The 13633-nt window shown below is 45.0% G+C and overlaps 1 protein-coding gene across 4 annotated transcripts in view; it reads right to left on the reverse strand.

Annotated features, from left to right (window-relative positions):
* Positions 1–13633, reverse strand: part of ADGRE3 (adhesion G protein-coupled receptor E3) — a 74584-nt gene that overhangs the window by 13387 nt on the left and 47564 nt on the right. For all 4 annotated transcript variants that reach the window (XM_054538399.2, XM_054538400.2, XM_024236320.3 and 1 more), the window contains 4 exon segments: positions 12777–12961; positions 9760–9927; positions 7024–7221; positions 3700–3935 (listed from right to left, as the gene is read on the reverse strand). In XM_054538399.2, the coding sequence (XP_054394374.2) occupies positions 3700–3935; positions 7024–7221; positions 9760–9927; positions 12777–12961 (787 nt within the window).

The following is a 13633-nucleotide window of genomic DNA, read 5'->3' on the forward strand; positions in this document are numbered from 1 at the left end:
GTGGACACAGCTTTGTGACATTACCAGATTTTTAGGGTTTTAATAGAATTTAAGCTTTTTAGTAACTGTGGTGTGATTCTAGGATAATAGGCACCAAACAGCTAGGAGGAACAGTGCCCTGTTAAGCATTTTAGGAGCACAGTCCTGTTGAATTTTCACACCAGCACTGTGAGGTTGGAACAATGGGGACAACTATTATTCTCATCTCGCTAATGAGGGGACTGAGACTTGAGAGCTCAAATTACAGAAGAATAAAGTTGGGACCTAACTCTTGTGATCCGAGAGATTGAAATAGACAGTTCTATATCCACTAAGATGGACCCTAAGGTTAAGGAAACCAAGTTACCTATGGGTCGAGGGTTCAGGGCCTGGCTGTTGAAGCAACTTTCTGAATTCCTCTGGCTACAAGAAAACCCATGCTTGCTAAACTCCTTAACAGTAGGAGCCATCAGTTCCCTCCTACCTCTGATATACGATCCAGACCACTATAACTCTGACTGGAAAGGGAAACCGTCAAAGCAATTATGGATCTGAAGCCAGTTTCAGTTAGTTTATAGAGGCTGTGCACAAACTGTCTTTGTGTCCTTTGGTTCAACTTTTGGTGTAGAGCCACATTCCTCCTCATTATTTATTTTATTTTATTTATATATTTTTTAGAGTTGGATCTTGTTCTGTCACTCAGGCTGTGGTGCAGTTGCTCTATCACGACTTACTGGAACCTTGAACTCATGTGCTCAACTGATCCTCCCGCCCCAGCCTCCTGAGTAGCTGGGACTACAGGCATGCACCACTGTGTCCAGTTAATTAAAACGATTTTTTTTTTTTGGTAGAGATGGGGTTTTGCTATGTTGCCCAGCCTGGTCTTGAAGTCCTGGGCTCAAGCAATCCTTCCTCTTTGGCTTCCCAAAGTGCTGGGGTTACAGGCATGAACCACCATGCCTGGTCTTTCATTTTTTTTTTTTGAGACAGAGTTTCGCTCTTGTTGCCCAGGCTGGATCTCAGCTCACTGCAACCTCCACCTCCCGGGTTCAAGTGATTCTCCTGCCTCAGCCTCCCAAGTAGCTGAGATTACAGGTGCGCACCACCACGCCCGGCTAATTTTTTGTCTTTTTAGTAGAGACGGGGTTTCACTGTGTTGGCCAGGCTGGTCTCGAACTCCTGACCTCAGGTCATCCATGCGCCTCAGCCTCCCAAAGTTCTGGGATTACAGGCTTGAGCCACTGCGCCCAGCTTTTCCATCTTATTTTAATGCTGAAATCCTGCCCCAAAGTGAACATGGGATATATGTTATATATATATGTTTATCCATTGTGCATGCACTCTGCTCTCGTCTTAAATAGGTACAGCTTTTCCAAACCTCCTGAATGTGTATGACTCTGTTGTGTAATACAGGTCTAGTGAGGCATAAAACCTAACTTGTCCTTCCCCTTTTCAAAGAGGGAGCACCTTTGGCTCATGCTGGAGACTTTCTTTTTTTTGGTTTGCAAACCAATATTGCCAATAAAGCTCCCCTTTCTCTCTCTCTTTTTCTTTCCTTTCCTTTCCCCTTCCTTCCTTCCTTCCTTCCTTCCTTCCTTCCCTCCCTCCCTCCCTCCCTCCCTCCCTCCCTCCCTCCCTCCCTCTTTCTTTCTTTCTTTCTTTCTTTCTTTCTTTCTTTCTTTCTTTCTTTCTTTCTTCCTTTCTTTCTTTCTTTCTTTCTTTCTTTCTTTCTTTCTTTCTTTCTTTCTTTCTTTCTTTCTTTCTTTCTTTCCTCCTTTCCTTTCCTTCCTTCCTCTTTCTTTCTTTCTTTCTTTCTTTCTTTTCTTTCTTTCTTTCTTTTCTTTTTCTTTTTTTTTCAGAGTCTCACTCTGTCATTTAGGTTGGGGTGCATTGGTACAATCACAGCTCACTGCAACTTCCACCTCCCGGGTTCAAGCGATTCTCCTGCTTCAGCTTCCTGAGTAGGTGTGTGCCACCACGCCTGGCTAATTTTTGTATTTTTAGTAGAGACGGGTTTTCACATGTTGGCCAGGCTGGTCCCGAACTCCTGGCCTCAAGCGATTCTCCTGCCTTGGTCTCCCAAAGTGCTGGGATTACAGGCATGAGTCACCGTGCCCGACCTTAAAGCTCTTCTTTCTATTATTTATTCATCTTGATGGTCTTTTGAACAACACCCCAAACCCTCTCCTTCTGAAGCCATCCCTATAAACTTTATAAAAATAATCAGAGAAGACAAAAGGGGGAGAAATGAAAACAAGCCAAACTTGCAGCACATCCAGGATTCACTGCCAGGTCAGCTTGCTCTCTGACCTGCTTCCTCCTAGCTGTTTGGTGCCTGTTATCCCAGAATCACACAGATCCTAGATAACAGTTTCCCTTTACTGCTCTATAGGTAACAACTTAAATATTATAAAACATGAAGTTTCAGCCAGGTGCGGTGGCTCACACCTGTAATCTCAGCACTTTGGGAGGCCAAGGTGGGTGGATCACCTGAGGTCAGGAGTTCAAGACCAGCCTGGTCAACATGGTGAAACCCCATCTCTACTAAAAGTAAAAAAATTAGCTGGGCATGGTTGTGGGCACCTGTAATCTCAGTTATTTGGGAGGCTGAGGCAGGAGAATCGCTTGAACCTGGGAGGTGGAGGTTGCAGTGAGCCAAGACTGTGCCATTGCACTCCAGCCTGGGCAACAAGAGCGAAACTCTGTCTCAATAAAACAAAAAAAAAAACAAAAAAAATGAAGTTTCCCCTTGAGATATTCTTTCAGGTCCTGTGTACCAGTGAAACTACTGACTTCAGCTGCTCTGAAGGACCACAGAAGGAGCTAAGTCACCAAAGAAGGCAGTTTCCGTCTCCTGATGATTTCATCTGCTGTACCCTGAACAATCAACGACCCACATTTTCCAGCTTCCACACCCTCTATGATCCCTTTAAAAGCCCCAGTCCAGAACTCCTTGAGGAGATTGATTTGAGAGTCTTCTCTTATCTCCTCGCTTGGCGCCCTGAGATTATTAAGCTCTTTGTTTTTGGAAACAAGGTCTCGATCTGTCACCCAGGCTGGAATGTAGTGGCCTGAGCATAGCTCACTGCAGCCTTGAATTCCTGGGCTGAAGCAATCCTTCCATCTCAGCTTCTTGAGTAGCTGGGACTACAGGTGTGAACCACCATGCCTGGCTATTTTTTTTTTTTTAAATTTTTAGTAGACACAAGGTCTTTCTATGTTGCCCAGGCTAGTCTTGAAGTCGTGAACTCAAGTGATCCTCCTGTCAGGGCTTCCCAAAGTGCTGGGATTACAGGTGTGAGCCACTGTGCTCAGCTAATTTTTTGTAGAGATGAGGGTCTTGCTATATTGCCCAGGCTGGTCTTGAACTCCTGGCCTCAAGTGATCCTCCCACCTTGGCCTCCCAAATTGTTGGGATTACAGGTGTGAGCCACCACACCTGGCCTCATTAAGCTCTTTCTCTGCTGCAAACCCTGCTGTCTTGGTGGATTGGTACATTACCGTGCAGTGGGCATATGAACCTGTTGGTTGTATAAGACTTCCAGAACCTTGCAAACTCTTACCACCATCTCACCCTGCCTTGCTGGGAAAGAGGTTAGAGCTGTTATAAAGGAGAACATAGAGTGCATTGGTTATGTATATTCCCACCATCATCATGAATGCTGCCCTCAAATCTTTCTTAGGAAACTGTCCATGACACAGGGTGGGATTCGAGCTCACCGATCAGCAGTTCCATAAAGGTGAGGCCAGGAGGCTGCAGAAATGGCCACAGTCACAGCGGGAACGCCATAGCCGACTGGGAACATGATCCATTTCATGAGTCTGTTGATGCTTGAGTAGTTGACCACCATCAGGTTCCGTGCAGTGAGGAAGAGGTGCCCGCCCTCCAGCAGCATCCAGATGAAGGCGGCCAGGTAGAGATAGTGCAGGGCACCGGCGATGATGGAGCACAGCACCTGGGGGAGGAGAAAGGGACGCCTGAAGGGGTTGTCAGGGTGGAGTATGGCCCTAGGACCTCTCCTTGACATTGGCTTTGGGTTCAGAGCACCTGACATCAGACCAAGGGCATTAAAAGTAAAGGGGAACTGGATGCAGTAGCTCATGTCTGTAATCTCAGCACTTTGGGAGGCTGAGGTGGGAGGACTGCTTGAGCCCAGGAGTTTGAGACCAGCCTGGGCAACTTAGTGAGACCCCATCTCAATTATATTTAAAAAAATAGATAGTTGATAGTCAAGGCTAGCTTTGGTCACCTGGCCACCAATCCCTTCAACCTGCCCTTGAGACTGAAAGGGTAGCAGAATGTACCACCTCCACCTATGCCACTTTGCAACAGATCACCAGAATTTATCCCTCCTTTTAAACTAAGACTTTGTATACTTTGAGCAATGTCTCCTTTCCTCATCCACTTCCCCCCTCAACCTCTGGGAACCTCCATTCTACTCTCTACTCCTACTGTACTGCGTGGTGACTATAGTTAATATATTATGAATTTCAAAGTTGCTAAAAGAGTGGAGTTTGTTCTGTTTTATTTCTTTGAGACAGGATCTCACTCTGTCACCCAGGCTGGAGTGCAGTGGCACAATCATAGCTCACTGCAGCCTTGAACTCTCAGGCTCAAGTGATCCTCCCACCTCAGCCTCCCCAGTAGCTGGGACTACAAGTGTGTGCCACCATATCCACTAATTTTTGCAGAGACGGGGTCTCAATGTGTTGCCCAGGCTGGTCTCCAACTCCTAGGCTGAAGTGATCCTCCCGCCTTGGCCTCCTAAAGTGCTGGTATTACAAGCATGAACCGCCACCCCAGTCCTAAAAGAGTGAATTTTAAACGTTTTCACCACAAAGAAATGATAAGTATGGAAGTGATAGATATGTTTATTATCCTGGTTTGATCATTTCATAACGTGTATGTCTATGGAAACTTCACATTGTACCCCATAATTTTATACAATTATTATTTTTCAATTAAAAATAAAATTTAGAAAAAAGTTTCACTTTAGCGTAAGAGATTATTATTATGATTATGATTCTTTTTTTTTTTTTTTGACAAGGTCTTGCTCTGTCACCCAGGCTGGAGTACAGTGGTTGCAATCATAGCTCACTGCAGCCTCGAACTCCTGGGTTCAAGTAATCTTCCTGCCTCAGCCTCCCAAGCAGCTGAGACTACAGACATGCACCACTGTGTCCAGCTAATTTTGTTATTTTTTTGTGGAGACAAGGTCTCACTATATTGCCCAGGATGGCCTCGAACCCCTGGCCTCAAGTGATCTTTCCACCATTGCCTCCCAGTGTGCTGGGATTACAGGTGTCAGCCACTGTGTCTGGCCCAAGGGATTATTTTAAACTGAAGGCAGTTGAGAAGAAGCAGATACAAAAATAGCTCTCTGCCCTCCCCGCTATTTGCCTAAAAGCAGGACATACGTTTTTGTACTTGTCGTTTTTGGGGGGTGAGAACACTTAAAATCTACTTTGTTAGCAATTTTTCAATACAGAATATATTGTTATTGACTATAGTCATGATGTACAATAGCTCTCTTGTATTTATTCTTCCTGTCTAGCTGAAATTTGGTATCCTTTGACCAACATCTCCCTAAACCCCTTCCCTGCTGCCCTAGTCTCTGCTAACAAGCATTCTGCTCTTTGCTTTTATGAGTTTGGCTATTTTAGATTCCACACATAAGTGAGATCATGCACTATTTGTCTTTCTGTGCCTTGCTTATTTCACTCGGCTTAACACTCTCCAGGTTCATCCATGTTATCACAAATGGCAGGATTTCCTTCTTTTTCTGAAGGCTGAATACTATACTGGGACATTACTTTACAAAGGCATTCCTCCCACCTATTGTCTTCCTTCTATCCTCCTACCCTTGCTATGCGGGGGTGACAAAAGTTGATTACTAAGACAACTTATTTATTTATTTATTTATTTATTTAAGATGGAGTTTTGCTCTTGTTGCCCAGGCTGCAGTGCAATGGCACAATCTTGGCTCACTGCAGCCTCTGCCTCCCGGGTTCAAGCAATTCTCCTGCCTCAGCCTCCCAAGTAGCTGGGATTACAGGTGCTCATCACCACGCTCGGCTAGTATTTTGTATTTTTAGTAGAGACGGAGTTTTGCCATGTTGACCAGGCTGGTCTTGAACTCCTGACCTCAGGTGATCTGCCCACCTCAGTCTCCCAAAGTGCTGGGATTACAGGTGTGAGCCACTGTGCCCGGCCACCAAGACAACTTTAGATCCTCACTGGTATGGAGCCAACACCGGAGGAATCTACAAAACCAATGATATGGTTTGGCTCTGTGTCCTCACCCAAATCTCATCTTGAATTGCACTCCCATAATTCCCAAATGTTGTGGGAAGGACCCGGTGGGAGATAATTTGAATCGTGGGGGCGGTTTTCCCCATATTGTTCTCGTGGTAGGAAATAAATCTCACGAGATCTGATGGTTTTATCAGGGGTTTCCACTTTTGGATCTTCCTCATTTTTTCTCTTGCAGCCACCACGTAAGAAGTGCCTTTCGCCTCCCGCCATGATTCTGAGGCCTCCCCTGCCATGTGGAACTGCAAGTCCAATTAAACCTCTTTTTCTTCCCAGTCTTGGGTATATCTTTATCAGCAGCCTGAAAATGGAGTAATACAACCAATGATACTAGTAAGCCTTTATCTATCACTCATTTCCCAGATATTTGCCTTCCTATACTTTGTGCCCCTAGAGACCCAAGATCTTTTTCCCTTCTTCAAAAATTTATCATTCTTTGTCAAAAATGCTGTCGTTCTAAACTACCTCTTTGAGAATGCCTCGTTACCTGGGTATCTCCCACTTATATATGAAATATGCATATATGTTAATGAACTTCTGTTTGCTTTTTCTCTTATCTGTCTTTTGTTATGTGGGTCCCAGCTACGATCTCAGAAGGGTAGCGGGAAAATTATATTTTTCTCCTCTACAGACCCAAGGACATTTTATTAAGGAATCCAGTGCAGCATTGCTCCGTGAGCTCAAATGCACCTTGGGGCAGGGCAGGGCATCCTCTGAGACACTGTCAGTACCTTGGGTTCAGTTCGATCAATTCCCACAAGGAAGAGGAGGTGGCCCAGGAAGAGGCAGAGTGAGAGCTGCAGATGCAGTGAGGTGCTGGTGTTCTGGATGGCTTTGCACAGGAGGAAGGTGAGGGCCGCCAGGAGGAGGCACAGCAGAGAGACGCTCAGCCCCACGTAGGTGATGATAGTCAGCACGGGATCCTCCTCCTGGGACCGAGAAAAATAGTTCACAGTTACGCTTTCCTGCACTGGGATTATGGCTCCCTCCTTGAACTGGGGCATCCTAGACACAGGCACCAAGCCCAGTGGTAGTGTGGGACCGTTAGACTGCTAATGTAGATTGCTAATGTAGACTGCTTATATAGATTGCTAATGTAGACTGCTAATATAGACTGCTAATATAGATTGCTAATGTAGATTGTTAATGTAGACTGCCAATGTAGATTGTTAATACAGACTGCTAATGTGATTGTTAATGTAGACTGCTAATATAGATTGCTAGACTGTCTTTTTTGTTTTCAGCTTTATTGAGGTGTATACTTAATGTATCAAAAATTACACATATTAAATGTATACATTTTGATGAGTTTGGACATATGATTTTTTTCCCCTAAAAAAAGTAGAATGGCAGTTACCAGAAGCTGGGGAGAGGAGAGAGAGAGAATAGGGAGTTGGTTAAGGAGTGAAGAGTTTCAGTGTTGCAAGATGAAAGAGTTCTGGAGATGGATGGTGGTTGATGATTGCACAATATGATTGTACTTTACTGAACTGTATATACATTTAAAAATGGCTAAGATGGTAAATTTTATGTTCTGTGTATTTTACCACAATCTTTACAAAGTGATTTTTGGGCCATGGTGTCTCACACCTGTAATCCCAATGCTTTGGGAAGCTGAGGTGGGAGGACTGCTGGAGGCCAGGAGTTCAAGACCGGCCTGAGCAACAAGTGAGACCCCGTATCTAAAAAAAAATAAAGTGTTTTTATATGCAGAGGGCTTGTGCTATGCAGTACCAGTTTGATCAGAGAGCTCATACTAATGAAGGGATTTAAAAAACTTTTTTAAGTTCAGAGATACATATGCAGGTTTGTTACATAGGTAAACCCCTGTCGCAGGGGTTTCTTGTACAGATTATTTCGTCACACAGGTATTAAGCCTAGTACCCATTAGTTATTTTTCCTGATTCTCTCCCTCCTCCCACTCTCCACCCTCCGATAGGCCCCAGTGTCTGTTGTTCACCTCTTTGTGTCCATATGTTCTCCTCATGTAGCTCCCACTTATAAGTGAGAACATGAGTATTTGGTTTTCTGTCCCTGTGTTAGTTTGCTAAGGATAATGGCCTCCAGCTCCATCCATGTCCCCGCAAAGGACATGATCTCATTCTTTTTTATGGCTGCATAGTATTCCATGGTGTATGTATTCCATATGTACAACATTTTCTTTATCCAGTCTGACATTGATGGGCATTTAGGTTGATTCTATGTCTCTGCTATTGTGAATAGTGCTGCAGTGAACATACATGTGCATGTGTCTTTATGATAGAATGATTTATATTCCTTTGGGTATATACCCAGTAACAGGATTGCTGGGTTGAATGGTAGTTCTGTTTTCAGCTCTTTGAGAAATTGCCATGCTGCTTTCCACAATGGTTGAACTAATTTACAACCCCACCAACAGTGTGTGTTCCTTTTTTTCTGCTACCTCACCAGCATCTGTTATTTTTTGACTTTTTAATAGTAGTCATTCATGATGTGGTTTATAGTAATCATGGTTTTTTTTTTTTTAGACAGAGTCTCGCTCTGTCGCCAGGCTGGAGTGCAGTGGTGCGATCTTGGCTCGCTGCAACCTCTACCTCCCAGGTTCAAGCAATTCTCCTGCCTCAGCCTCCTGAGTAGCTGGGACGACAGGCGTGTGCCACCACACCTGGCTAATTTTTGTATTTTTAGTAGAGATGGGGTTTCACCATGTTGGTCAGGATGGTCTTGATCTCCTGACCTCGTGATCTGCCCGCCTCGGCCTCCCAAAGTGCTGGGATTACAGGTGTGAGCCACTGTGCCTGGCCCAGTAGTCATATTTTTGCCCTGGGGTCTTATAGTCTGAGCAACTGAGGTCAACCATGTAGGCACTGCATACCTATGTGAATGATCCCCCAATACACACCCTGAACACCAAAGCTCAGGTGAGCTTCCCTGGCTGACAACACTTCACATGCGTTGTCATAAGTCATTGCTGGGAGAATGAACTGCATCTGTGCGACTTTCCTGGGAGAGGACACTGGAAACTTGCGCCAGGCTTCTCCTGGACTTCTTACCTTGTGTCTTTTCCATATATTGATTTTTTTTTTTTTTTGAGATGGAGTCTTGCTCTATCACCCAGGCTGGAGTGCAATGGCTTGATCTCAGCTCCCTGAAACCTCTGCCTCCCGGGTTCAAGCCATCCTCTTGTCTCAGCCTCCTGAGTAGCTGGGATTACAGGCATGTACCACTATGTTCGGCTAATTTTTGTGTTTTTAGCAGAGATGGGTTTTTGCCGTGTTGGCCAGGGCTGGTCTCAAACTCTTGACCTCAGGTGATCTGCCTGTCTTGGCCTCCCAAAGTGCTGGGATTAAAGGCAGGAGTCATCATGCTCGGCCTTTTTTCAAGTTTTTTTTTTTTTTTTTTTTTTTTTTTTTTTTTAATAGCACTTACTACCACTTAGTAGGGGCTTAGAAAGTATTTGCTGGAAGAATAAAACATATACATCATACCTGGCTGGTTAGGGCCATCAGGACAGCGAAGCTGGACAGGTGACTGCAATTACACATGGTGTGACTCTTGTTCACGTGTATCAGGAAGCAGCCATCCCTGGACCACTGGCTGCCCTGCCCTGTGCTCTTCCAGTAGACACAGAAGACCTTTTTGGTACTGAGGTTCATCTGAAAATAGAAAATAGAAAGGGCTCATTGTCTTTGTCTTTCTTTTTTTTTTTTTTTTTGAGACGAAATCTTGCTTTGTTACCCAGGCTGGAGTGCAGTGGCTCAATCTCGGCTCACTGCAACCTCTGCTTCCTGGATTCAAGCGATTCTCCTGCCTCAGCCTCCCGAGTAGCTGGGATTACAGACGTGCACTACCACACCAGGCTGATTTTTGTATTTTTTGTAGAGACAGGGTCAACTATGCTGCCCAGTCTGGTCTCGAACTCCTGGACTCAAGCAATCTGCCTGCCTTTGCCTCCCAAAGTGCTGGGATCCTACAGGCTTGAGCCACTGCGTCCGGCCAGCTCAATGTCTTTTTCCTCAGAAGGGACAGTTCTTATTGTTGGCCTATGCTGGGGTGCCACCTGCTAAGGCACCTGTGTGAAGAGTGACTCAGGTGATTTCTGTTTTGTTTGTTTTTGAGACGGGGTCTCATTCTGTCGCCCAGGCTGGAGTGCCGTGGCACAATCACAACTCACTGCCACCTTGACCTCCCTGGTTCAAACGATCCTCCCATCTCAGCCTCCAGAGTAGCTAGAACTACAAGTGTGCACCACCATGCCCAGCTAACTTTTGTATTTTTAGTAGAGATGGGGTTTCAACATGTTGCCAGGTGGTCTTGAACTCCTGGCCTCAAGCAATCCTCCTGCCTTGGCCTCCCAAGGGGCTGTGGTTACAAGCATGAGCCACTGTACCTGATTTCTATTTTATGTGGCCACCAGGACCCCCGATCCATAACCGCAGCTCTTTTGGAATTTTATGTAACATAAAATAAAGCAAAGGCTCCCTGGGAACCACAGTTTCAAGAGATTTCTTTGGTTTTAGAACCTTGCCCAGACCATGGGAGGAAAAAAACAAAAAAACAAAAAATACAGTGGAGTCTGAAGCTCTCATGTTTTTCCCTAAAGTCTCTCTAAGCCAAATGTCCTTGGTCGTTGTATAATCAATTTTGTCTCTACTCCCTTACAACACAATAATTGCTCATGCAATAAGAGGCATGTTATAGGAAAGAAATGTCATGAGGAGAGAGAATAAAATGAGCCTTTGAAGCTGGGCACAGTGGCTCACGACTGTAATCCCAGCACTTTTGGAGGCCAAGGCGGGTGGATCACCTAAAGTCAGGAGTTGGAGACCAGTTTGTCCAACATGGCCAGACATCATCTCTACTAAAAATACAAAAATGAGCCAGGTGTGGTGGCACTTGCTTGTAATCCCAGCTACTTGGGAGGCTGAGGCAGGAGAATCGCTTGGGCCTGGGAGGCGGAGGTTGCAGTGAGCTGAGATCGCACCACTGCACTTCAGCCTGGGCGACAGAGACTCCGATTCAAAAAAAAAAAAAAAAAGAAAGAAAGAAAATAGAAAAAGAGGCCGGATGGAGTGGTTCATACCTACTATAATTTCAGGGTTTTAAGAAGCTGAGGTGGGAGGGTTGCTTGAGGCCAGGAGTTTGAGACCAGCCTGGACAACATTATGAGTCCCCCTCTCTATCAAAAATAAAAGAATTAGTTGGGTGTGGTGGCACACACCTGTAGTTCCAGCTGCTGGGGAGGCTGAAGTGGGAGAGTCCCTTGAACCCAGGAGTTCGAGGCTGTAGTGAGCTATGATTGTGCAACTGCACTCCAGCCTGGGCAACAGAATGACACCCTTTCTCAAAAAAGGTAAAGATATAGGTCAATTAACTTTAATAATAAATTTCATGTAACCCACTATATCCAACATAGTATCTTTTAAATATATCAGTATAAATTAATAAATATAATCAACATAGATATTATCAAGGAGATATTTTACATTCCTTTCTTCTTTTCTCTGTTTCTTTTTTTTTGAGATGGAGTCTGACTCTGTTGCCAGGCTGGAGTGCAGTGGTGCGATCTCAGCTCACTGCAACCTCCGCCTCCTGAGTTCAAGCGATTCTCCTGCCTCACCCTCCCAAGTAGCTGGGACTACAGGCATGTGCCACCATGCGCAGCTAATTTTTGTATTTTTAGTAGAGATGGGGTTTCACCATGTTGGCCACTGGATCACTTGACCTCATGATCCGCCCACCTCGGCCTCCCAAAGTGCTGGGATTACAGGTGTGACCTTTCTTCTTTTCTTTTTTTGTTTTGATTTACTTTTTAAAAATGTATTTTTAATTTATACATTATAATTGTATATATTTATGGGATACAGTGTGATTTATAATACTTGTATTTGCATACAATGTGGGATGATTAAATCTAGCTAATTCTTTTTTTTTTTTTTTTTTGCATTTATTCTTATTGGTTCTCTGAAACTCCTGGATCTGTGGTTTGGTGTTTGACATTGATTTGGGGAAATTCTCAGTCACTTCCCTCCCTCCCTCCCTCCCTCTCTCCTTCCTTCCTTCCTTTGTTCTTTGTTTCTTGTTTTCTTCTCCTTCCTGTTTTTCTTCTTCTTCTGATAGTGTCTTGCTCTGTGCCCCAGGCTGGAGTGCAGTGGTGCAATCATAGCTCACTGCAGCCTCCAACTCCTGGGCTCAAGCAATCCTCTTGCCTCAGCCTCCCGAGTAGCTGGAACTATAGGAGCATGCCAGCCTGCCTGGTTTAAATCAGGCTGATTGTTTTCTTCTTATTAAGTCTTCAAAGGCTGATTTACAAGATGTAAATCTGGAAATACTGCCTTCAAAATCTTGATTCAGACCAGCCACGTTTCAAATGCTCAATAGCGACAGGTGCTCCTGACTACGACCCTGAAGAGGGCGGGTCTAGAAACACAGCCTGGGATGATACACACATCGTTTGGCCTGCCTCCTTGAGACCCGACAAGCTCAAATCATACTTATGACCCACCTTCACGTGCTGGAAAGTCAGCGTCACAGACTTGGAGAGAGACACGTTCCTTTTGGGTCCAATAGCAGCACTCACAACCTGAGAGTTCAGATACACTTGATCTTTCTTATCCATTTCTTCAAAAAAAGTTGCATTTATGATGTTTCCAAGAGAAGAATAAGAGATAAAGGCAACGGCACTGGGACCTGAGGAAACAGAAAGATGGAATCTTTTTTCTTTCCTTTTCTTTCTTTCTTTTTTTTTTCTTTTCTTTTTTTTTTTTGAGATGGAGTCTCGCTCTTGTCGCCCAGCCAGGCTGGAGTGCAGTGGCATGATCTCGGCTCACTGCAACCTCCGCCTCCCGGGTTCAAGTGATTCTCCTGCCCCAGCCTCCCAAGTAGCTGGGATTACAGGCACGCACCACCATGCCTGGCTAATTTTTTGTCTTTTTAGGAGAGATAGGGTTTCACTATGTTGGCCAGGCTGGTCTCCAACTCCTGACCTCAGGTGATCCACCTGCCTTGGTCTCCCAAAGCGCTGGGATTACAGGCATGAGCCACCATGCTCAGCTAAGTTTTGCATTTTTAGGAGAGATGGGATTTCACGATGTTTGTTAGGCTGGTCTTAAACTTCTGACCTCAGGTGATCTGCCCACCTTGGCCTCCCAAAGTGCTGGGATTACAGGCATAAGTCACCATGCCCAGCCCAAAACTGGAATCTTTAAAAGTGTCCCCAAAGCCAGGCAAAGTGGCACCGTGAGTGACTTGGGAGGCTGTAATCCCAGTGACTTGGGAGGCTGAGACTGGAGGATCGCTTGAACCCAGGAGGCTGAGGCTGCAGTGAGCCGTGATTGCACCACTGCACTCCAGCCTGGGTGA

This window comes from Pongo abelii, chromosome 20 (genome assembly GCF_028885655.2).
Source record: "Pongo abelii isolate AG06213 chromosome 20, NHGRI_mPonAbe1-v2.0_pri, whole genome shotgun sequence".
Taxonomy (NCBI): domain Eukaryota; kingdom Metazoa; phylum Chordata; class Mammalia; order Primates; family Hominidae; genus Pongo; species Pongo abelii.